Below are 26,013 nucleotides of genomic sequence, written 5' to 3'. Positions count from 1 at the left end.
CTGGTTTAACAGTTGAAATAGAAAAAAATGAATTTTCTAAGTAAAGCAATCATTTATCTTCAGCCTTCAAAATGTGTTTTTCATGTGTAAGAGATGAAGAACAGCTTATCCCTTTATTAAATCATATTGAAGCAAATTTGTTAAACAAATACTGGGATTAAAAACAGAAGTTATGTTAAAATAACAGAAAATAGAAAAATTATTAGGAAAGAAAACACCAAACACACACACAAAAAGTGATGCTTTTAAATTTGGATGTTTTAATGACCAAAAGTGAGTAAAGTAGAGATCTCTGTTGCATCCCCAGTGGGTAGAACAGTGCTTGCCGTATGGTATGTGTTCAATGAACACAGTCATTTTTCTTTCTTGCTGTTTGTAGCAAGTGCTTTTTCTAATCATTCAGCTTCCCACCCTTTGTTCCGAACCTGTGTTACAGCAAGGACAAGTTACAGATTTCTAATCACTATTGATGAAATTTCTGTATAATCTTTTCTCTGTCATCACCTCCAGAACATAATGACTTCTCCGCTCCAATGGTCAATCAGCCAAAATAACAGATTAACTAATTAAAATTCAACCTGATTTAACTTATGCTCTAAACCGTGTATTACTTATTCAACAATTTAGGCAGCTAAACCATTATATCTAATGATTAAGATAAAAAAAGCTAACATTTATATTACATTTATTATGGACCAGACACTGTTCTAAGCACTTCCCATGTATTAACCCATTTAATCTTTATATTTACCTTGTGCAGTAAATACTAGTATCCCTGTTTTACAGATGGGAAAATATAGTCACTGAGAGGTTAAGTAACAAGCCCAGGTAACACAAATAGTAGGTGATAGGGTAGGGTTCCTAACCACTATAGAATCTCATGTGAAGTCTACATCTCTACGTGTAGTATTCCTGGATTACTTGAACATATTTTATGGCCTTCCTTTTCTTATCTTGGAGTGGAATTTGCCCTCCTTCTGTGTTTGTCTCCACTTAGTGACGTCTTTATCTTGCTCTCCTGAAACGATATGCCTTTGCTGATTTGCATTTCAAGTCCAGCTATTATTCTACTTCTTTTTTTTTTTTTAAGATTTTATTTATTTGACAGAGAGAGATCACAAGTAAGCAGAGAGAGAGAGAGAGAGGGAAGCAGGCTCCCTGCTGAGCAGAGAGCCAGACACGGGACTTGATCCCAGAACCCTGAGATCATGACCTGAGCCGAAGGCAGCAGCTTAACCCACTGAACCACCCAGATGCCCCAATTCTACTTCTTATATGTACTGCTATTCATATCTTCAAGTCAACTTACATTATTTAAATGTAAAATTTTAAAGGGTTACAGTGTAAAATACTGTACCAGGTTATGTTCAGACAAATAGTTAATAAGTGTCTTGCTGACTTTGTTGGTTCACATGTGTTTTAATTCCTAAAAATCCAAGATTTTAAAGGGCTACTATTTGCAAATCAAAATATGCGTACTTTTGGTACAACTTTGTGATCTTTAAAAATCATTAAACAAAAAGTATTTCCCAATGATCTGAAAAGAACAGAAAATACAGTTGAACTTGGTCATGCATGCACATTCTAATGAAGCTTTAAGCTGTGCCTCAAAAATCCAATTTTATATAGAATATTCAAAGTGCTACCATTTTTAGATGTGGAACTTAGTACTCTGTCTTAGTATTAACTTTTTAAAAGAGCAATTCATTTCAACTTTTAGGCAGAAGAAAATCTTAGCCAAAGAACATGAAAGTGCAAGTCTGTGACATGCATAGGATAGAATTATGCAGGCAGTAGGCTTTTAATAAATTAGTTAATGTAAAAATATCTTAGTTGATTTGCAGACTCTTTTGAGTTATCTAAATGATCACATACTCTGTATAAAACAACATTTTCATCTTTTCCTTTTCCACTCTTATTCTTATTATATTGGCGAGGGCTTGAACACCATGTTGATAGTATCACTGACGAGAATCCTTGCCAGTTTTTGCAGCACTTTTTGTATATTTCCTCAGGAAGCAGCCTGATATTCCTAGCTGGGCAACTTCTTTAAGTTATTAAAAATAAAATTTAATCTATTAATTTGAATATATATTAAATACATCATTTAAAATAATATTAAAATACTAGGCACAGAAATATCTGTAATAGAGAACTAAAATGACCCATAAAGTTACTATCATTAGTCCTGAAAAGTGGTAACTGCCCAAATAAAAGATGTAGAATGGAATTTAAAGAAAACCAACCCAGATCTATCAAGATCATCAGATGTTTTTAAAACAGCAATTTAAAGCTGTTTTTCCACACCTTCTATTTCTACACTAGATTCATGGATATATTGTCTTAGATATAAACAATACTTTTTTAGCTTATGATAATCTATGTAGAATTTTCCACATTTGGGATTACCCTCTGAAAGTGTTTTCAAAAATAATACTTGGTTAAAACCATATATTGTTAGTTGTACTTTCATTTTTACCACCCAGCATATGTATCTGAGATGAGAATTCTCATATTTTATCCATTTGCCTGAAGCTGCCTGTGTCTGTAGGTGGTCAATGTCTACATTCTAAATGTCCTCACTACTAAATTACTTAAACTATTGTTACTATTGCATTGGTGTTTAGGATCATGTAATTTCATGCACCAGAACTGACAGTGTTCCAAAAAGCAGGTGAAAAGAACCAGTCATAGGAGCTACAGATTTCATTTTTAGTAGCACTCTCTTAAGCTACATCAAGGAACTTTGTTGCCATCTTCTCTGTGCTACAGGGAGCAGAGGGCATACAGAGCGAATGCTCTTGCATAAATGAGCGATCAGTGAATCTATTAACAATGACATTCATTGAGTTCTTATGCCAGGCATTGTTCTAAGTGCTGTACATGGATTAACTAATTCAATTCTCATAACCTCTATGGGGGAGGTTCTATTATGATGATGCCCCTTTTATCATTCTCCAAACTGCATTGGGGTGATCTTTTCAAAATCCAAATTTCATCTTTTTCTACCTCCCACCTCTACCTCATACTGGGCTTAGGATAAACATTTTAAAACAAAATCCTTAATATGGCCCACAGAGTGCTGCAGAATCTGATTTTCTCTCTCAGCCTCATATATACTCCATTTCCCTTTCATGTTTCAGCTCCCAGATTTCTTTTAGGCTCTTGCCTATGTTATTTCATTTTCCCATAGCACACTGCATCTCCTCTTTCCCTGATTTTTATGTTAATTCCTTTTTGTAAGAGAACAGTTCCTGGAGGGCATTATGCTAAGTGAAATAAACCAGACAGAGAAAGATAAATACTGCATGGTATCACTTATATGTGGAATCTATTTCTTCTTCTTTTTTTTTTTTTAGTTGAACTTACAGGAACAGAAAGTACAAAAAATGGTTCTCAGGGGCTTGGGATGGGGCTGGGGGTGGGGTAGTGCGGTTGGCAGGGGGAGCGGCGGGGGGGTGTGAGGGAAACTGGGAGAGGCTGATAAAATACACAAACTTTCAGTTATAAGACCAGTAAGTTCCAAGACTCTAATATATAACATGATTACTATATAGTTGATAACACTGTACTGTACAATTGGAATTTGCTACAAGAGGAAAACTTAAATATTCTCATGAAAGAGGGGGTGGGAGAGAGAGAAAGGGAAATGAAGGTACATGTGAGGCTGTGAACATGTTAATTAACCTGGCCGCCTCTCACAATGCATACATATATCAAATCATCACATTATACACTTCAGATACCTTATAATTTTATTTGTCAATTATACTTAACTGAAGCTGGAAAAAATAGATTTTAAAAATAAAATTATCTATGAATTAAAAAAAAAAAATACACCAGAAATCAATTCAGCCATCACTTCCTCAGGTCTCTCCCACTCCCAACCCCATCTTTGTATCTCTAGCAAATATTAGTGAGCACATGTTGAATACACAAATACCTGGTGAGTGACAGACGGAGTGAATGATTACTCTCAATTTTCCATCGGCAAGTTTTATTTAGTTTATTTAGTGTCATGTTTTCACATTTTTGTTTTATTTTGTGATCTTTGCCTGGAAGGATCATTGCTTTGAGGTCTTCCTAGCATCTTACCTGCTGTGGAACATATATGCTGTGCTGTGGGATCTGAGGTAAGTAGTGCTACAAGACTATTTTAACTGTTTGCTGCCAGAGTTGCTTATCCTCCGTTTTAACTCTGAAGGATAGAAAAAGAAGGGTCTTCTTTCTGTATGAAATTTGAACTCGATTTCTATTAAGAGAAATGTAGAGTCATCTTAGCCATTTTAGTCTTCTCTCTACAAGTCTTACCTTTCTACAAATGTAGTTCCTTTAAAATACAATAACAGTGGACATGGATAGGCTTGTGAAGTGAGAAATAAATAGGACATCTACCATAGATATAGATTCAATGATGTTTATGTCTAACTTCATTCAAGTCTCAGGACAAACTGATAATGAGTATTCAACCTTTTCATACCACCTGTCCCCAGATAAATGAACATAAAGACAAAATATGCATGTATTAATTTTCTTTCAAAAATGGAACCTTGTTTATTTTATTACAAATGAAAATATTATCATGTCTTTTCAGGCGTGTGTATGTGTGTGTATGAAAAGACTAGAACTTTTAATGTTGAAATTCTACTAGAATGTGAGATAATAATTCCATTTTATGCAAAATTTTAAAGACGTCAATTCTCATCATTTCTCTAAACATATCAGAGAATGAGGAATTGGAGAAAGCATACTTCCTTTGTTTAACTTGGAATGCTAAGCAACACAGATGCATTTGCAAATGTGTAATCACCCAATAAACTGATTTGCAGAGTCAAAAAGGTTCTGTAACACAAACATGATTAGACTTTATTTTATTAGCTCTTAGTGTCCTAAGTTCTTTCTTATCCCCGGCCAAATGCAAGTACATGCTTTCACCTTAACTTCAGAGAATTTATGTTACAATAATTTTCTTAATTAAAACAACCAAGAACCTTATTAAGAAAGAATATGTATACATTTGGAGGAAAAAATGCTGAAAACAAAACAATTTTTTTTAAAGATTTTATTTATTTATTTGTCAGAGAGAGAGAGGGAGAGAGAGAGAGCGAGCACAGGCAGAGGAAGAGGGAGAAGCAGGCTCTCCGCCAAGCAAGGAGCCCTATGTGGGACTCGATCCCAGGACGCTGGGATCATGACCTGAGCCGAAGGCACCTGCTTAACCAACTGAGCCACCCAGGCGTCCCCAAAACAATTTTTTTTGAATCTGTGATTCCAGATCCCATTTTATACACTGTGTGTATGTGTGTGCATGTGTATGTGTGTGTGTGTGTGTGACTGAACAGAATGTTCCATTATGAGTTTTTGTTGTGAGAGCCAGGGATAGCTCCATGGCCATATGGAAGCAATTCAGTGTAATGGGTATGCTGGCCAACTGTGTAGGTTTTCTTCCTCTGCACAGCCCAATTCAAATTATTTGTAACAGTGGGTGAGGGCCAATGCAGAAAAAAAATATTGAAAAAAAAATCTGCATAAGATATTTATCATTGCATATAGTGGGCACATGCACCCATTAAATTCTACGGGTATAACTAATGATCATGTAATCTTGCAACTGCCATTAATGGGCATGGTCTAAAAATCTAAAAGTTAAAAAAATAAAATCTAATCATGTTGTGTTACTAATAGGAAAGTTTTCTTTTTGGAATGAAATTTCCAGGATTGAAAGAACAAGGAGTAGTGAACATAAATCAGCAAAAGGATTCAGGAAAAATAGAAGTAAATTTTGAGTAAAATATGGTATGAAGAAAACCAAGTCACAATATCTTATTTGGGCTAACTCACCAATAAAATAAAATGAAAAGAAAAAAAAAACTGCTCCTAGAATCCTCATGATATTGAAACATAAGAAATTTTTTAAAAAGTAGAACAATGCAACCACTGATAAGAAAAATGTATCAAAAAGATATCACAAACTAAACTTCAGGAAGTATATTTAAGCTTTCCATTGGATTAAGAATTGTGTTTGATAAAAGAACACTAAGAGAATGGATGGCTGAGTGAAATAGGTGTGGATAGGTGTGGATAGGTGTCCCAGTGTACATGAACCCCTTTTACTTGCAAATGCCTAGCTTTTGTGGGATGCTTTTAGTTATTTCCAGCATCTGAGCAGTTAGACTTGGAAAGAATGGATTGTTTCTAAACCAGGAACCTGACTCTTGTGGGGGCTAAGTAACACCGTGAACCTCCCCCAGAAGAGGCAGAAATTGTGGAGAAAGCTTTAACCAGTGAACTCTGTAGATTATTGGAAGGAAGGTGTCCATTCCAAATGGCCCTGTGTTTGTGACTCCATCACTAATGTGGTACGAGACCTTAGATTTCCTGCTTGTGTCTCAGTTTTCCTTCTATCCAAATGAGAGTAATTGCTGCTAATTCACATCAGTGTAAAGATAAAATGAGATTAAATAACACATAAAAAATACACTTTAAAATTAAGAGGCTGAGTGTAAGGTATTACTATGGGGTTGTAATTTGGTGGCATCTGGAATCTATCCGGACCCACTCTTACCTTCCTAGACACATACTTCCACTTAAAGAGTCTTGTGGGAATTTCTGGCCCACCCTTTCTTCTAACAAAATCACATTCTCCTTTCTCTCTATAACTATTAGGGAACTCAAACACCCCAGGACCCACTGTATAAGGTAAAAGATAGTCAGAAAGCTATGGTTGATAAGTTTTACCATACCCATATTCCACGATTTCACTTAATTTTTGCTGTATGGAGATATTACATATTCTAAAATCCAGTATGCTTTTTATCACTGTAGTAAATAAAATATGCATCACATGAACTAGCCTGCCATGTTTTTAAAAAAAGGATATTTTTAAAATAACTATTTTATTACAAGGGACATTCTGATTTTAATGATTTTACATTAGAAAATATAATAAAAATCTAAAGGAGAAATACTCTTGTGTGAGAAACAAAAAGTGACATTTTATTGTAAAGAAAGTTAAAGAGGGGAAATTTCTCAGCCCAGATTTCCTTGGCAGTAACAACAGAATCTCTTCATGTCTGGAACATTTTTGCAGAGCTATCACATTTATAGTTCACAGAAAACACTGAGGGGAAATCCTTCATCTCACACCTTTCACATGGATGCTACTTCAGGAAAATCTGCTTACTTGCACCTTAATAGGGTTTGGGCCAGAAGAAGAAAGAAGGATAAAAGCTGTTTTATAGGATCTGTAGGGAATGTACAAGTGTTATAGGAGCTGAGAAGCAGCTTTGCCCAGGGATGAAGATTATAAGCAAGTGAGTGAATTATCTTTGTCTCAGTCTGTCATCGATAATGACAGAATAAATGAAGATCAGGAGAATGTACACAACACACCGGAGATAGTGCCTGGCCGTCAATATTATTTATTGTACTGTTATTAATGTCTACAGTTAAGAATGATTAGAATACACAACAAAGCTTATTCTTACACAGAAAGAATACACATGTGTATGTTTACCCTCCAGTCATAAATGTGCAAGGTATTACATCAAATTCTAAAAATGTAAAAAAGAGTGAGAAAAATCACCCTCTCCCAAGAAATATACTACCTTGCAGAAACTGTAGATATATATCACAAAAAATAAACCTGAGGTAGGCAAATATCACTCAGGCAAAAAGTGCTACAAAAATTTAAAGGAACGCATCAGTCTGAGAGTCTTTTTAAAAATTTTTTCAAAGTTTCTTTTATAATATATAATTGGAACAATTTTTTTTTTTTAAGTTGTATCTCTGGGGCTCCTGGCTGGCTCAGCTGGTTCAATGTCTGACTCTTAGTTTCGGCTCAGGTCATGATCTCAGGGTGTGAGATCCAGCCCCACACTGGGCTCCAAGCTCAGTGCAGAGCCTGCGTGAGGTTCTCTCTCTCTCCCTTTGCCCCTCCTCCCACTCATGCACATTCTGTCTCTCTCTCTCTCCAAAATAAATAAGTAAAATCATAAATAAATAAATAAATAATAAATATAAGTAAAAGTTGTATCTCTAATAGGTTTATAGAGTATAAAAGTGACAAACAAATGCCAGTACAAGTAGCTAGGAAGCATCCCAGCATTACTTTTGTAAGATGGTCTACAAGATGTTAATATGCCTAATAAAGATTGTAGGAGAGTAAAGATGTGTCAGAAAGCAAGCAACCATCCTCAATGCAAATAGCATTCCTGCAATCATTCTAATTTAACTTCCAGCCCCATTATTCCACCAAAGAGCTTTCATGGAGGTCTTAATGAGATCTCCATGCTACTGAATCCAGGAGAGCAAAGAACCAAGCCACGGAGCTACATAGACTGAGCAATATTTAAAATCATACGGAGAATCGACTCAGTTGGGACCACACTGCTACATCCGCTGAGCACAGAAACTTAAACATGGGTTGAGGGTTATTATATTGATCACATAATTCTACCTAAAATACTTAAATTCCTTCTGCTAGTATTCTGGAATTCTTCCTGAGTTAAGGACTCTGCCTACCAAAACTGGCACTGTGTTATGTAAAGCTAAGCCTCCCATGGATTTTACAGTTTAGGTAGCGAACGCAGAAAAATCCACATATGTGTACCTTTCCATAACCTATGAGCCCTGTGAATGTTTAGTGAACACTTATTCCTTGGAGCTTTCCAGAGAGCTTTTGACCTTCTTGATTCAATAATCTTAGTGGTGCATTTCCAAATCACTCAGAAGTTTGTCGAAGGTAAAGTACTATGCAGCTATCAATGCTCCTATAATAACAGAATATCCTGCATCTGCCTTGCACTATGTTCTCAGAAAGATATAGAAGGTATAATTTGAGTATAAAATTCAAAATTTATCTTGAGCATTTGGTATTCCTATGACCCTTTTCTGATTCTCAAAAGGAAGTGTCTGTCTACCATGGGCATAGTCCTACCCATCCACCTGAGGTCCACTGTCACCATGTAAGAAATCTCTATCTTAAACAAGACAGGACTAATGAGAATCAGGTATGATAAGGACTCCTATCCTCTCTCAATGGCCCTTGAAACCATGCCTTTAGACTTGTTCACACACAGGAACAAAATAATCAACCTGTTTTATATAAATTCCTGTATCTTAATTTCAATCATTAAATTATATTTTAAGTAATAGTATTTTTTGTTAATTGGTAGTAAAGGCCACCTAAATTCAATATAGTAAATAATGTTAGAGGGCTTATCAAATCACTTAGTCATTTAGAAAAACACCCTGTTTTAATTATTAATTTTTCTCCAAAACTTTCTCACAAAATAAAATCAGTTTGAAGCTATTTGTCAGAATTCCCTATAATATGAATCTAAATTGAGTGAATTAAATACAATACAAATAAAGATTACTTTAGTCTCTCAATGACAATATAAATCTTCCTATAGGATCTGTTATCAACTGGCATGATTATGGCTATAAAGAACAAGCTCATTGACTCTTGAAAGCAAATTACTAATTAAATGGTTTTAACTTACTCTCCTTGAAAACTCTCCAAAGCATATACATTTCCAATAATCACAGTATGATAACTGATAAAACTTTTAACAAGCATTTATCTCACAGGATTTTCTACCTATCAACTTTTACAAAATCGCAATGTTCAACTAGTCATTTTGAGAAAAGTAACTAAGCTCTTTTCATAGATACTAAGAGCACTAACAGTTAGCAGGTAAACTTTCCATTAAAAGAAACCTCCTACGGGCAGTCAAACTTGACTAGGCTTTCATTTCCATGCTTCCTAAATACACAAACTCTTGATTTATGCTCGTAGTCAGATCTACAGTTAGTGAATCTTAACGCAAAGTCCTTATACCCAGTTTTCTCTTGCATTCTCTAAAGCAGTGCTTCTCAGTGTTCCTGAACCAGCAGCGTCAGCATTATGTGAGAACTTGCGAGAAATGCAAATTCTCAGGTCCCACTCCAGAACTGAATCAGAACCTGAGGTTGGGCCCAGAATCACGGGTTTCAACAAGCCCTGCAGGTGATTAGGATGCCAGCTAAAGTTTGAGAATCTTTGCTCTAGAGCAAAAAGATGTTCTCTTGCTATTCTAAAGAAAAGGTTTTAATCCCTTACTTTAGAGCAGTAAAATCTTTTGCAAGTCCTCTGTCTCTAAGACCAAGACGCCATTATACTTTATAAAATATATGGGAATTCTTTACAGATGTTAACAATTTAAAAATTTTTTTCATATAGGGGCGCCTGGCTGGTTCAGTCGGTTAAGCAGCTGCCTTTGGCTCAGGTCATGATCCCAGGGTCCTGGGATGGAGCCTGGAGTTGGGCTCCCTGCTCAGTGGGGAGTCAGCTTTTCCCTCTCCCTCTATCCCTCCCCTCTCATGCACTCTCTCTCAGTCTCTCTCTCTCTCTCTCTCTTAAATAAATAAAATCTTTAAAAAAATTTTGTTCTTTTAGTGAAGTTTCTAGAATATGGCATATTTTTAACAAATGTTAAAATAGAGATGCCTATTTGGGTTTTAAAAGAAAATATGGGTTTTAAAACAAAAATGTGGTTATTTAAAATAGTATGCTATTACATGGGGCGCCTGGGTGGCTCAGTGGGTTAAAGCCTCTGCCTTCGGCTCAGGTCATGATCCCAGCGTCCTGGGATGGAGCCTGCATCGGGCTCTCTGCTCAGCAGGAAGCCTGCTTCCTCCCTTCTCTCACTGCCTGCCTCTCTGCCTACTTGTGATCTGTCTGTCAAATAAATAAATAAAATCCTTAAAAAAAAATAGTATGCTATTACAGAAATAAAAATAATGTCTTCTCTGTCATAATTTCAACAGGTTCTTCCCTATAATCAAAGTCCAAGAAAATAGGGCTGATTCTCACTTTTGCCCCATAGTATTTGATGGGTCCAGAACTTGTGCCATTTATACCTCTAGAACCATGACTACATGATGAATGAGTGAATGAACTAAACAGGTAGAGATATTTCTACAAAGAGGCCTTCAAAAGCAAACTGGTGAGATTATCCCAAAGAATAGACAGACAGGAACTGATTAATTTTGCCAATAGTCCCTGTGGCATGGCCTGTTATATCAGAAAGGCTAAAAACTTCAAAAAAGAGAGAGAAGAAATGGATTTATAAAGAAATGCACCTCATTCAAATATATACAGTTTTAAAGCTGTAGCTTAAAGTATTGTACCAAAATTGATTTTATTAAGTTGGTGGTCCATATAAGTAGAGAGAGAAATAAACTTGCAGTTGACAGATTTCTATTCCAAAAAAAAAAAAAAAGGCACCTCAGTTTCTACGTAGAAACATAATAGATACCAAAGGTAAAGCTTTGGGCAAAGCAATATTTTTTCACTCAGGAAATGGGGATCCAGTTTATTGTTATTACATGCATCAAGGCTGTGGGTCACGAATTTTCCTGCTTCCTTCAGGAGTTTTGTAAAGTCCATATTTGGGGTGTGAGGTAATTAGTGTGATTCCCACTTCAGAGCAGATCTCCTACTGGAATGCTAATCTCCTGAGACTGTTTAAAATTTAAGGAGAGAAAATACTTTTATAGCACAACATAGAACTCACATGAATAATTCATATTTCACAGATGTCACTGTCATTGTGGAAAAAAACCACTTTATAGTCTTTTTTAATGCACTTAGAATGAGAGACCATTGTTGTCAAATTTTCAGTGATATTAAGAGGGAGATCATGATACATCAAAGAAAGAAGAAATATCATTGCATGAGTTAATAAAATAATTGGCCGAAATAAATAATAGAAGTATTTATAGTAAATCTACCTACCGCCTAACAGCTGGCTCAACCCATTAAATCAGTTTCACAGAGCCATTCTAATTTGAATTCATTTCCACAAGAGAAAATCTGAATGGAATACCTGAGACTGGGCGTTAATATTGGCTCCTTCCTTGACAAGAACTTTGACAACTTCTGCTTGTCCGGCCAAAGACGCAATGTGAAGGGCCGTGTTTCCCTTCTGTTTTGGAGAAACAGAATAGGAAATGTCAGAGGTTTCCAAATTTTGTAGAAATCAAATGTATAGGCACTTTCCGTTTGGCTAATTACTTCAAGTGGTTAAAGCTCGTCCTTCTATCAAGATAGTAGCCCACCTTGGGAAGGGATGGTTGTCTGCCATCAAAACACCGAGCCTCCCATAATCGCATTTTCCTTTTCTAGCCTTCATAGTTCTGGGGCAGTGTTTAAGAACACAGAAGGCTGAGTACTTATGGAATCAAATTTGGGATTTGTGCGCATGTGCGTGTGTGTGACAATTTATTGCCTATAGCAAACTTGTATTCTAACTTTTCTTTGGAATTTCCAGAGAGATTTTGTGTTTAAATTTCCACTGGAATCTCTGTATATTGTGAGCAGGACCAGTCTACACTTTGGCAACTGTGCATGCATGAGGTGTTAGAAATCCAGGTTAACTGGCCATATTCCTAATTTATTCCAGCGCTCTTTTTGACTCTCCCTGATCAGAATCATGCCCCAGCTGGAGGCTTGAGGGCCTGAAGCCACTCTGCTTCTCTCAGAACCATATTGTCACACTCAAGTCCTGCTCAACAGGCTTGATTCTGACTGGCTCCTGGTTTTCTCCGCATTAAAATTTTACCTTCCAAAGACACGGATTTGTCACCACTGATGATATTTTAAAAAAATATCTCTTGTTTCTGAAATGATGCCCCAAAGACAAGGTTCAAATATATTTTAGTAAAAGGAATATCAACAAAAAAACCCAACAGCTTCTAACATATCAAACACCTTGTACAGTTCTTTAAAAAGGAGTCCAATTTCTCTACATACACACATTAGAGTGACAAAATCTAATTTTCCCAATAATTCAATCCATGGTTCAAACTCTTCTCCATTACAGTATAAAAGATTCTGCATATTCTCTTACCAAGTTAAATGAATATAATGAGATATAACAATTAAAGCATGAAAATAACTTGTCCATTTCCACTGAGAAGTTTACTACATCAATTTATATTTTTTTAATCAATTAACTTTAGGAAAATAGGTGCTATTGTCTATAAAGGATTATATCAATCTACTCTCTCTGTGAAAAAAGACAAAATATTAGAAACCAGGTACATAGAATTGTTCAGTCTCATGTTTGATAAAACCCTAAAATGAACCAATTCCAACTTTCTGCAAAGTTTAGTAATAAGAGTTGCATATCAGTTCTGCATTGTCAAGCATCTTGGTGTTCCAGCAAACCTCTGCAATGTATAACCAGAGAAAACAACTTTAAGTCATTTTCTCTGTTCCGAGGAAATAAATTCTCCCAGCACAAATACTACCTTGGTGGCTGAATCCACAGAGGATCCTCTTCCCAGCAGCTCCTGAACCAGGCCCACGTGACCCTCCTTGGCAGCCAGGTGGAGAGCATTGAGTCCATTCTGAAAAGAGAAGCAAACAAGACTTCAGAAGTAGAATAATGGTTGTGAACAGTAGCTGATTTTCATGCATGGATCTAACCCAGAGACTAGACAGACTTGGTTGTACTTTTTCTTTTTGCATTAGCTTGAGATTCGTCAGACACACGGATTTCCAGTGTTAGTGATTCACAGAGGAAAAGAGGTAAATATTCATTAGAAATGTGGATTTGGCAACTTTATCCCAGCAAACTTTTTTTTTATCTAATGAGAAATAATCTTCTAATGAGAAAAAAAAAAGAGCAACTCTGTATCATTTGTTGCACCAGCCAGAAATAAAATTCTTTCCAGTTTCTAGAACATGGAGTTTAAATAAATCTTACTTTTTAACAAATGGGAAGGAAATGTCTTTTTCACAAAAAGTGATTAAAAAGCCATAGGATAATTTTAAGGTAAAACAACTCTGCAATAACAACTTTGTACTTAAAAGACATTTAGTACCATATCACTAATTTGCCTTTAGATTTTTTTCCTCCCAAATTTAATATTTTCCTTATAAGCTGATACTACTGTAATATCTGATTCTTGAAAAATTACTCACCAAGCACTGAAAAAAACTCGTTGACAATTTTACTAAATATGGTATCTACATACATTATATTGATCTCCCCCAGAAATGACTTAATCGGTCAATCAGGAATTCCCTGATCAGTACCAATGAGGTGATCTGTCACATGGGTCCTCTCCATTTCCCAAAGAAAGATGACGTAATCTGAATGTTAAGACTCCCTGCTTTTTCCCTAAGGGAAAGTGACCTTGCCTGGAACATTACTTTGCTCTTGCTAAGAATTTTTTTTGCCCCACCTTCCTTCCTATAAAAACCTTCCATTTAGTACTACTTCTTAGAGCTCCCCAGTACTTGCTAGATGGGATACTGCCCTTTTCATTAACTGTTTAATAAAGCTAACTAGATCTTCAAATCTAATCGGTTGAATTTTGTTTTTTAATACATAACAGGAAACCAAATACATATACAAATTGCTGAATGACAAATTTCCTGTTTGTGGTCACCATATATCTTATACTGAACTTTTTTTTCTTATGGAAGGCATTCAGGTTTTTATGTCTGGTTCAAAAACAAAGTAATGTTTGTTTTTCTCCTTTGCAAACATGGTCCTGGTTTTCAACAACATTTCACTTTGAGCAGCAGATATCGCCGTACTATCAATACAGGCATGTCATGGTTTCCATATATTACTGGCACAAAATGATAAGAATTAAAGTACTTTCAAAATTTGTTATTCCTGGGTGCCTGGGTGGCTCAATGGGTTGAGCCTCTGCCTTCAGCTCAGGTCACGATCTCAGGGTCCTGGGATCGAGTCCCGTATCAGGCTCTCTGCTCGGCAGGGAGCCTGCTTCCTCCTCTCTCTCTCTATCTGCCTCTCTGCCTACTTGTGATCTCTCTCTGTCAAATAAATAAATAAAATCTTAAAAAAAAAAATTGTTCTTCCTAGAAAATTTAGCAAATGAATCAACAATTTAACAGAAATTTGAAAAAGACAGTTCAAGGACTCTGTTCTATCAGCATGCAAATAATGTTAACTGTGTTAACTATATACAAATGATTCAACAAATAAAAATTATTTTCCACTCTCTTCACCTGACCAAAGTTGTTTTCTGAGTTATTCAACACCCAGTCTCATTGGTAACAGGAAGTACTTAATTTAAATAGACATAAACTACTTCACAAATAGTAAACTCATTATGACACAATGAAGGGAAAGCAGTATGATCATAGGGTAGGAATTTTTAAGGAGATAATCAACCCGATATTTTAGACCCTTTAACTTTACTGTTATCTTATTATTCTATATATTTTTCAGCATGGCATTTGTTTAGTTTTCCTAAGTTGCTTACGGGAAGAAATGTTTTACTCTGTGTCATGAGCCATTACATAAATGTCTTTCGAGTTGGATCTGTTATTTCAGTCAGTAAGAAACAAATGTTAAAATCACTGAGAGTTGTTAGATGGCCTAACACATTAATACTTCATTTTTTAAAAAATATTTTATTTATTTATTTGAGAGACAGCATTAGCACACACATGATCAGGAGGCAGGGCAGGAGGGAGGCAGAGGGGGAGGGAGAGAGAGAATCTTAAGCAGACTCCCCGCCCAGCCTGGAGTCCACCCGGGGCTCAATTTCAGTACCCGGAGATGATGACCTGAGCTGAAACCAAGAGTGGAGTTAGATCCTCAACTGATTGAGCCACCAGACTCCCCCTAGCAAACTTATATTTAAAGAATGTTTCATTTTCAGATGTCTATTATAAGAAGTTGCCCTTCCTTTTCCTCAATTTTTACCTCTGGTCCACCTGAAGTTTCCACTTGAGAGTTTGAAAGGACCTTTGAGACATCTAATCCCGTCATTTACCTAAGACTCTGCCCACCCCATGTCTGACATACAGTATGTACTCCATAAATACTGTTGGATGAATGAATGAACCTAAAGAGAGCATAGAGGTAATATTTTGGTAAAGATTATATTTGCAAATAATCAAAACAATGTTTTTTTAAAGATTTTGTTTATTTGAGAGAGAGAAAGAACAATTGGGGGTCGGAGGGGCAGAGGGAGAGGGAGAAGCAGACTCCCCACTGAGCAGGGAGCCCCACTGGAGGCTTAATCCCACAGAATATTGGGATCATGACCTAAGCTGAGGCAGATGCTTAACCAACTGAGCCACCCAGGCACCCGCAACAAAGAGTCAAAACTATTTAATATATTCGAAAGGAAAAGACTGAGTTGTCCCTAGAATTTATAAGCTTTCTATAGATCAGGATTTTTGTTCAAATGGGACTAGACTTTTCTCCAAATGATTGTTTTGGGAATATTTTTTCCAGGTGTTTGAGTCCTACCCATAGAACATCTGGACTTACTCTGTCCTGGAATTGTCGTTGTCACCAGCTAGACTCCAAGATCTGACCTTTATTGCCCACCTGCTTATACCCACCACCTTTCTCCCATGGTTTTCTTTGAGCTCCTTTCCAGCTTATCTCTTAACTCAGGCGACTGGAAACCAAAACTACCTCTCCAGCCATGTAACTGCCCTGGCAAGACCACCAGCTGGCCAAGACCACCCAGACCAGTTTGAGCTTAACCCCTGACTCGAGCCTACACAGGTAGACCATGGAGTGACCTCTAAGATGACTGTCAACCAACTTTACCTCATTATAATACTAATGTGTCCACCCAAGGAGGAATATAAGCTTCATTACATAACACACAATGTGTATATAGGTATGTTTCCTTAAGGGGCATACAGGGTCTTATGCCTGCCTCTACATATGAGGACAGGGCTTCCCTATCTAAATATTCATCCTAACCCTAAATAAAAGGAACCCATTCACCCTGGCTTGGGGAAATCACAGCTTTGGAAGTTATTCCCCATGATCTCCTTATTTGCTGAAAATAAAGTTTACTTCGTGCGACAACTCCAGCTGGTGTATCTCTGACTCACTAAGGAGAGAACTCACATTGGCTCAGTTACACTTTCTTTTTTCTAAAATCTGATGCCATATCATTCAGTAAGTTCCTACCTGAGGGGCAAACAGTTGTCTTGTTCAAATAATAAAACCTCTCCATGTATGACTTTCTGTATTGATCCACTCTTTCTTCCTTTCTTTTTTTTAATAATCTCTACACCCAACATGGGGCTCAAACTCTTAATCTTGAGCTCAAAAGTTGCATGCTCTATTGACTGAACCAGGCAGCCAGCTGCCCCCCATGTTGACCCATTCTTTATGAAATTCCTCTTCAACACTGGAAGAATGGGGAATCATTTTATTTGTTTTTCTGCAATTCTCTTTTAGTTTTGGGGGAAAAAAAGTATTTTTGTTAAGTTTGATACCCCATTAAAATTTTCTCATTGACTCACTTTGACTTTCTAGTAATTATTTAATCTGATGTCAATGTTGATTTAACTTAAAAGAAAAGTTTAACCTATTAATTGAAATTCCAGTTGACGGAACATGAAGGATTTCCACGTTACGTTCTTCAGAGTCCTTTAACCACTCCAAATAGATGAAATTGAAAGAGGACTTGAGTTACCTCCATTTTGGCCTCAGTCTATACTTTCTAACTCATTAAGTTCTTTCCTGCTTATCTTTTAACTCAGGCAAAAGACTTGGTGGGCAAAGCATCCTGTGATAGGAACTGAAACTACCCCGTCAAGCAATACAACTGCCTTGATCTGACACCAGTGAGACCCCGCATGACTGACCGCTCAACTATGATGGACAGACCTTTCCTGCCCATCTACACACCCACCAACTTCGGTCCCACACTTTTCTTATATAAACCTAGAAGTATTTTCAGCACCTTGGAGACAGTCTTTGGGACATTGGCCCGCTGTCTTCTTGGTGCTGGCCTCACTGAAATAAATCCCTGCCTTGTTTCACTCCCACTCATCTCTCTGCCGCTGGATTTTGTCAGGGATGATTGGCAAAGCTTGGTGTATTTGGGACACCCAGAGCCAGGTGCTCATATACCCTTGCACCCCAGTTACAAGATTTTCCCAGACTAAGCCCAAGGCTTCTGAGCTGTGGTCAGCTGAAAAAGGAGGAGAGAAGGAAGAGAAGAATAAAGCATCTCCTCAATGTTTTCAATATTTGCCAGGGATTTCTCTCTTAGTTCCTTAATTTAGTATTTCTCAGTATCATGTCTTCCTATCCTGTCATGGAAATGTTTCACTATGCAAATCAACAAATAATATGTATCAGGGCTCCCCTTCCTCCCACCCCTCAGAGCCAGTTGTTAGACATTTACCAGCAATATCACTATTGCATGCCACAGTTTTAGGTTTGACAGCAGTTTTATCTCAAGAACAATGTGAACTAGAAAAATGACTCCCCAGTGGTCAGTTTCTCTAAGATACAATGGCCTGAATCTGACCTTCATTTAGGTCGAAATTCTACAATATGGGCAGTATGTGGGATCAGCCTACAAATCAGGTAATCTTTTTTATAAATTTTATAAAGAGCAAGCTTAGTAAATCAATTGCTCAATATATACTATGTAATGTTGCTAAATATTAAATTATGAAAATAAAGATAAGATGATTTTAAAAAAAGAGTCAAGCATTTTTAACTACTCATCAATTCGTGATTGCTTAAAATGGGTGCCTAGACTGGTTTGAAAATGATCTCAACAGTGGCATTCTGAATACAGCTTTCTACTCATTTAAAATAAAAACGTTCGAGAATTAAGATGTTTAAAAGGTGTAAAGTTGGGGTGCCTGATCTGACTCTTGGTTTTGGCTCAGGTCATGATCTCTCAGGGTTGTGAGATCAAGCCCCACACGGGGCTCTCTGCACTCTGCGTGGAAACTGTTGGAGATTCTCTCTGCCTCTTCCTCTGCCCCTCCCCCACTGACATGCTCGTGCATGTGCTCTTTTTCTCTCTCTTTCTAAAGTAAGTAAATTGGGGCACCAGGGTCGCTCAGTTGGTTAAGTGTCTGCTTTCAGCTGAGGTCATGATAACAGAGTCCTGGGATAGAGCCCCATATCAGGCTTCCTGTTGAGCTTCTCCCTCCCTCTCTGCCACTCCCCCTGCTTGTGATCTCTCCCTGTCAAATAAGTAAATGAAATCTTTAAAAACAAATTAAAAAAATAAAATAAATTTTAAAAATCTTTTAAAATTTAAAAAAAAAATAAATAAAAGGTGTAAAATTTTCTTCGATTCCATGACTGGTCAACTCTGATGTTTAGAGGATTTTCAAAACCCTTCTCAATTTCCCTTCTGGGGGATCCTTCTCCTTTTACTCTATAGTATCCACTCAGCTGAAAGCTTTAACTTGCTTTAACTTCTTAAATAATTGGCTAGATTTCTTCTCAATTAATGACAAAGTTGATGCTCTAAGTTAAAAGAATTTCCAATGAAAAAGTACCCTTTTGGGAGACACAAAGATCCTACTATATCACTGAAATATGGTTGCATTTTATTGACAACATTGTTGAGAATATGATTAAAATTTTCCATATGAGGCATTAGTTCAGAAACCAAACTGTATATAATATATAAATTGAATTCAGGATATACATGGGTCTTTTAAATTTCTGTAATACTAATACTACTGAAATTAGAGTAGTTATAAAGACACAGATGATGCCTAACATTCTAGTTATAAATGCCATAAATTTTTAATCTACCTTCTTTTAGAATGCAATCAAGTTGGGACTATCACATTATTGCTATCGTATTATTGAATTAGCTGTAGGAAATAGAAGACAAGCAATTTGCTTCACGCTTAATTTTTTGGTTCCAGAATTTCTAACCAAAAATAGATTTAATTAGCAATTGTGTATGTTGAGTAACTGTGATCAGAAAAAGCAACTCAGCATCAACTAGACTTAAATGAAAAATATTTTATCTTATGACTATGAGCTAATGTATAAGTTAATCATGTTTAATGAAAAGTGATAAATAATCCCATTCAATAGTACAACTCAGCTAACTCCTAGAGAATACATTTATTTTGCAGTTAACCCATTTTGGTTAATCCCTGAAGTCATGTTTCTAAAAATCAAAATTTCCCACAGGAGCCATGCTGACATGCTTTAGCTTACCATGGTCAATTAGTAGTACTGGCCTACATTTCAAAGGATGTTATGTTGTTGTTAGAAATTCTTCACTTTGTCAGGTAAGGAAATGAGGAGATAGGCCCAACAAGTCAGACGTTTTTTGTTTTCTGGTTTTTGTTTTAAAGATTTTATTTATTTATTTGAGAGAGAAAAAATGGTCAGGGGGAGGGCCAGAGGAACTAGCAAACTCCCCACTGAGCAGAGAGCCCAATGTGGGGCTCAATCCTAGCACCCTGAGATGATGACCTTAGCCAAAGGCAGATGCTTAACCAACTGAGCCACCCAGCCATTCCTAGTCAGATCTTTTATATTTGGGTGCACATACAGGGTAGGTTCTGGGACTTTCCCAGTAGTGCTTCCCACACATATAGTATTTGAGGCACATATCCAAAACATATTGTCAGTTTCTTCATTTATTAGAACACTGATCATGATCTTACTGAGTTATGGCCAAAGAATCTTCTGAAACAATTCATATTTAACAGAAACAATAACTATTCATTCTCAATTTTAAATTAATGTCAGGTTAGATATTCAGTTAGATCACCAGAAAACAATGCACCTGGAGTATGTTATCTCTATTCCCTACAGAAATGGCTTTGCTGACTTAGAAAATATTACTACATATTTGGTTTATATGTAAAGTGAATATAAGAAATGTCCATCTGAGCAACACTTATACCCTTGTGTTTATTTTATATGGGTTCTCTGGATTAACTATCATTGAGTTCAGTAACAGGAAAAAATTTAGTAATAGGAAAAGCCTCTGTGCTTCTTTTTACTAAACTTTAATTTAGGAAAACTGCATAAATCAATGTGTTGGTCTCTTTTACTGATTTCCAGGAGACACAAAATAAATTCAGTATCCATCAGAATTAATTACCACAAGTTCTCTAATTCCTCTTTTTCCTTGGTTTTGCTTTTATCTTGAACTGTTTAGTTTCATTTTTAATGATGTCACATATGAGTGTATGTGTGTATAGGTTGTGCAACCAAAACATTACTGTAAAAATTCTTCAGGCCTTTTGCATCTTAAAACAGCATCATGCCAAGTGCTTCTACCGAGTTTAATCCCTTATCTCACAGTGGTTATAGACAGCAATTAGGCTTTGATTAATATGGTTGATGATTCTAATTAGCTACTCGGTGGGTCAACATATCTGGAGGAAAATAGATAAATAAACAGGAAAACAACAACAACTGTAGAGACAGTGGAAGAGCATCCTTCTCACTGGTAAGAAATCTTTCCTTTTTTTTTTTTTTTTTTTTTTTTTTGGTAAGGTTTTATTTATTTATTTGACAGAGATCACAAGTAGGCAGAGAGGCAGGTAGAGAGAGAGAGAGGAGAAAGCAGGCCCCCTGCCAAGCAGAGAGCCCGATGCAGGGCTCGGTCCCAGGACCCTGAGATCATGACCTGAGCTGAAGGCAGAGGCTTTAACCCACTGAGCCACCCAGGTGCCCCAGAAATCTTTCCTTTTAAGGTTATTAAAAGGTTAAATGTTTCTCATCTGTATGCAACTGACTGAAATTGATTTTTTTTTTTCTTTCTTCCCTTCCTTTTATCTTTCTGTTTTCTTTTCTAAGACAGTGTGGTCAACTGCAGAAATAATTACATGGTGTTGGGAATCAGAAATGCAGTCTGGTCCTTGCTCCGCTCCTACACTTGACCTCTTTGTCCTCTAATGATCTGATCTATAAAAATGATGATAATGATAACAATGAAAATGTGAGGACAACGATTACAAGCACGAGTTGTGTGCCATTGTTTTAACCTTTTTAAAAAAATGAATATAATTTTATTGAGACTGCTTCGGGGGAGGATGTGTGGGTGAATAGTTGGGGGTTTTCCAAAGAGAACTGTGGAGAGGAGCCAGTCCCCAGGAGGGAGGGAGAAGGTGCCTGGCCACAGACCCTATCATACACCCGATTTCTTCTCCTTCTTCTTGTGTACCAAGTCCAGCTTCCGGTCCTCCCACTTGCCCCTGTGCAGCGTGATGGGGCACAAGCTCACTACTTCCCATTCATCTCACTCCTGGTGTGCACATGGTCTGTGCATAGTTGCTGGGCTCCTTGACAGCTGACTAACCCCTGGTCTCGCCTCAGACTTGTCCCAGATCACCTCAGCCTTCAGAAAGGATGGGAAGCAGTTGAATGTCGTGCCAAGAGGTCATCATTCACCTCATTGCTCAGATCCCCAAAGAAGATGTGTAAGTCATCTGCATTCCACTCCAGCAGGCTAAGATCCTCCCAGGTGCTAAACAAATGTAGCATTTCAACTTCTCTGGCTTTCTTTCCTTTTTGTCCTTACCCAGGGTCTCTGGGACCTCCAAAGCCATGAGGCCAAGTCAAGGGGGCCGGGTCCACAGACTTAGGGATAGAAGTCCAGAAATGCACAGTGGGGGTGGTAGGCTTCCATCCCACATTCCTTCTAGTGGGAGGGGCTCAGACTTGTGCTCAGGCAAAAGCTCGGACAGGGCCATTGGTAGGATGAGCCCAGTGACTTTAGGACCAGCTGGGTGCCTCCTTTTTTTTTTTTTTTAAAGAGGTTTTCTTTTTACAAGACACATTAATCCATTAAAAGACACATTAATCCATTTTAAAAGACACATTAATCCATTAAATTTGAGGACATAGTACAAAAAATAATATTTCAACTAATTCATCTGACAATGCTGTTCATATTCATGATGCCATTTTTTGTTGTTTTGTTTCCTAATAATAAAGGAGGAGACTTAGGGCTGTTGGGCTGATATATATTTGGAGGTCCCACCTCCCCACCTCACCCATACATCACCAGGGTGAACAGGAGGAGGAGAAGGAAGGAAGGAAGGAAGGAAGGAAGGAAGGAAGGAAGGGCCCACAGCAAAGTTCCATAATCTTGAATGCAAGGGGGGAGGAGGAAAGGAAAGGAGAAAAAAAAAGCAGAAAATACAAATCTGATAATACATACAACAGAGTGGGGATGGTACGGGAATGGGACAAACATGAAGCTGAGGCATGGGGTGGGCCGCTGGGGGTTGGGGGGCAGTGGATACCCCCCCAGTCCTTTCTCTCTTTGATGTTGTTTCCATAGTTGCCAGGCTGAGAAGCCCTCTCAGAAGATGCGACTGGGAGAAGATGAGGGTCAGGGCCTCAGTTGGCCCCCCAGCTATAGCTGTTATAAACAGACTTGTTGGTCTGGGGCTTCTGAGGGATGGAGCTGGTCTGGCTATGTTGCCTGCTGCATGTCTGGCCATCCTGCTGCAGGTGATAGTAGAGGATCTGGGAGTGCAGCTGCTAATGGTGGGGGAGGGGGGCGGCTGGTCAGAATGTGCATAAAGGGGGCAGGTGGGAAGGCAGCAGCTGTGGCCGGATTGATGGGCCCCCCACTTCCTAGGGCTAAAGGCAAGTTGAAGGAGGCAGCAGGAGTACGGGAATGAAAACCTTGTTTCTCAAAGGACTACTGTGTTTTGGAGTACACAGAACCTGAGATATCCGGCATGCCCAGGTTACTGGAGGTGACTGATACATCAGTGTTGTATCCGTGAGACCCATATCTAGCTGGCTGTTGGAAAGGGGTGGCCGCATTCACACTGAAATTCACACCATGCTGCTTAGAAGAGGTAGGAGCCACAGGGAACACGGCAGGCCCATACTGGAAGGCGCTGGGGAGGCCGGGAACCCCTGTGTAGTATGACAGGCTGGTATAACCATAGCCAGGAGGCAGTGCTGGGTTCAGGAGGCATTCCTGCTGCATGGTGTGGTGAGTCTGAGTCTGGTTCCACTGGGGTTTGGCCAAAGCTGTGGCTGGGGAGGAGGCATGCCCATGTCCAAACTTTGTGAGGTCACCAGAGTAAGAGTTGCTGGCCAGGCTACCATCTCTCCCAGTCAGCAGAGTGGTGGGAGTGGGAAATGGGATGCCATTGCTTCCACAACAACCAATGCACTAGTCTCCAGCCCCACTGCTGCTGCCACCATGCCACTTCCTTCTCTTTTAGGCCCAATGCCAAGGCCTAAGCCCAGCTCCTAAGGAGTTGCTGGCCCTTCCAGGAGAGGCCTCAGGGCAGCCATGGAGATGGGAAGTGGGGGCCAATCATTGGAGGCAGCATCATAGGGGTCCCACAAGCACTAGCAGGGCAGCCCACAGAGCCAGAGATGGGATGACTACTGCCGCAGAGGGAAGAACATAATCTGCTCTCTGTAGTAAATGGGAAATGAAGGCCAGATGCAGGATAGGGCTCCTCTGGGGGACCACAGCTACATGCCATAGGAACAGGGCTTCCTGAGTCTCTGGACTGCCCAGGTGACTCCAATCACCAGGGCAAAAGCTAAGTGAACCACTCACTGTGGGAGGAACCATGAGTTCAGAAGTCTGTTGGATTTGCTGGTATGTTTTAGTCACAATAATTGGGCAAATCACAGGAGTTTCTGGGACCTGCATGGGTAGTACTGTGGGGACCTTGGGTGAAGTAGGCACAATAGCTGGGATTCTGGTTACCAGAAGCCTCAGAACTTCCTGCTCAAATCTCCACCTCCATCTCCTTCAAGCATTCTTTGCTGCTCTTGTCTGGAGTGCCTGCACATAGGAGTCCCAGGGCTGACCCTACCAGCTAATGTCACCATATACTGAATGGGAACCAACCAAAGCAGGCTACTATGGATACATCCTTGATATTGGCTTTATGTAAATTAATTTTGATAAATAATATCAATTTGAGTCTTTCAAAACAATCAACAAATACCCATTTAGCTCTTATTGTGAGCAAGGGCTTGTAGATCTGTGAGTCCCAGGCAAGGTATCACCTTTGATTCTACCACTTTTGGAATAATGCTATTTCTAAAAAATATCATTAAAATAACTAAATATATCAATTTTTTAAAAAAAAATCTAAATGCTACTTTGAAACAGCCATGTGCAAAAATCTGGGGGGTAGGGAAGGGGCAAAGTGTGAGGGAGAATCCCAAGCAGGCTCCACCCCTACTGCAGAGCCAGAGAAGAGCTCGATCTCACAACCCTGAGATCAGGACCTGAACCAAAATCAAGAGTCCCATGCTCAACCAATTGAGCCACCCAGGTGCCCCAACCATATGCAAATTAATCATTCTTAAAGGGCAGATTTTTTTGTTTAGCGCTTCTATTAAAATTTTATAAGGCAATTTTATAACATTATTTACAATCAGATTTTACAGTAAGCTGTATTCACCATTTCTCTTAATTTTATGAGCTATTTTACCCATCGGCTGCTTTTCTATGATCATATAAAACTAGTGCATGAAACCCCAGGTAGAACAGATAGCCAATAAAAATTTTTATAGAGCCATTCAAGTGTTAGTTATGTTTGCTGGCACATACAGAAAAGATATAGAGTAGTCCATCTGGAAAGGTGAAGAACAGATTCAAGCAGGTACAGTTAAACATACATAAAGGCTAAATGTTTGCAACAAAATCCATTAAGCTGTTTATATCTCAGTACAAATCCATATTCAACAAATGTTTGCCAGGTATCCACCAAGTGCTCATCTCTAGGTGCTAGGTTCTAAGGGAGAAGCAGAGGACATGTGTCATATATTCTGTTCCCAAAGAGCCCAAAATATTTATAATTAAACAACTGAAAATCATCTCTATGCTACATAGACTTGTCTGTGGTTTTTTTGCCCCCCCACCTCAAAATCTCTGACTACTCTATTTTGCAAATCTTACAATTTGAGTTAAGGGTACTCCAATCTGCATATGCATATCAGAAAACTACAACTAACTTACATAACTTCCTTAATTCTATTAAAATGTAAATATTTGGAAGGAGGCAACTGAAATATATGAGTTCTTAAAAAATATTATAAGAAAAAGATGGAGAGCAAAATGGGGACAACCAAAGGACAATAGTAGAGAAAAGAAAGAAAAAGTTGACCCCCAGTCTCTGAAGGGGACTCCTCTGTCAGTGACATCTTAAACCAGCTTTTTTTCAAGAGGAACAAAATGCTCACATACAGAGATACAAAAAATTATGAACTATGATTTATA

The 26,013-nt window shown here is 38.1% G+C and overlaps 1 protein-coding gene across 2 annotated transcripts in view; it reads right to left on the bottom strand.

Annotated features, from left to right (window-relative positions):
- ANK2 (ankyrin 2) overlaps nucleotides 1-26,013 on the bottom strand; it is a 226,624-nt gene that overhangs the window by 157,769 nt on the left and 42,842 nt on the right. For both annotated transcript variants that reach the window (XM_080796920.1, XM_080796921.1), the window contains exons 3-4: nucleotides 13,300-13,398; nucleotides 11,874-11,972 (exon numbers count right to left, since the gene is read on the bottom strand). In XM_080796920.1, coding sequence (XP_080653046.1) covers nucleotides 11,874-11,972; nucleotides 13,300-13,398 — 198 coding nt within the window. The remainder of the gene's footprint in view (nucleotides 1-11,873; nucleotides 11,973-13,299; nucleotides 13,399-26,013) is intronic.

This window comes from Martes martes (assembly GCF_963455335.1).
Source record: "Martes martes genome assembly, chromosome: 2".
In the NCBI taxonomy this organism is placed as follows: domain Eukaryota; kingdom Metazoa; phylum Chordata; class Mammalia; order Carnivora; family Mustelidae; genus Martes; species Martes martes.
Note: the sequence above shows the minus strand (reverse complement) of the source record. Positions and strands in the feature narration are given on the sequence as shown.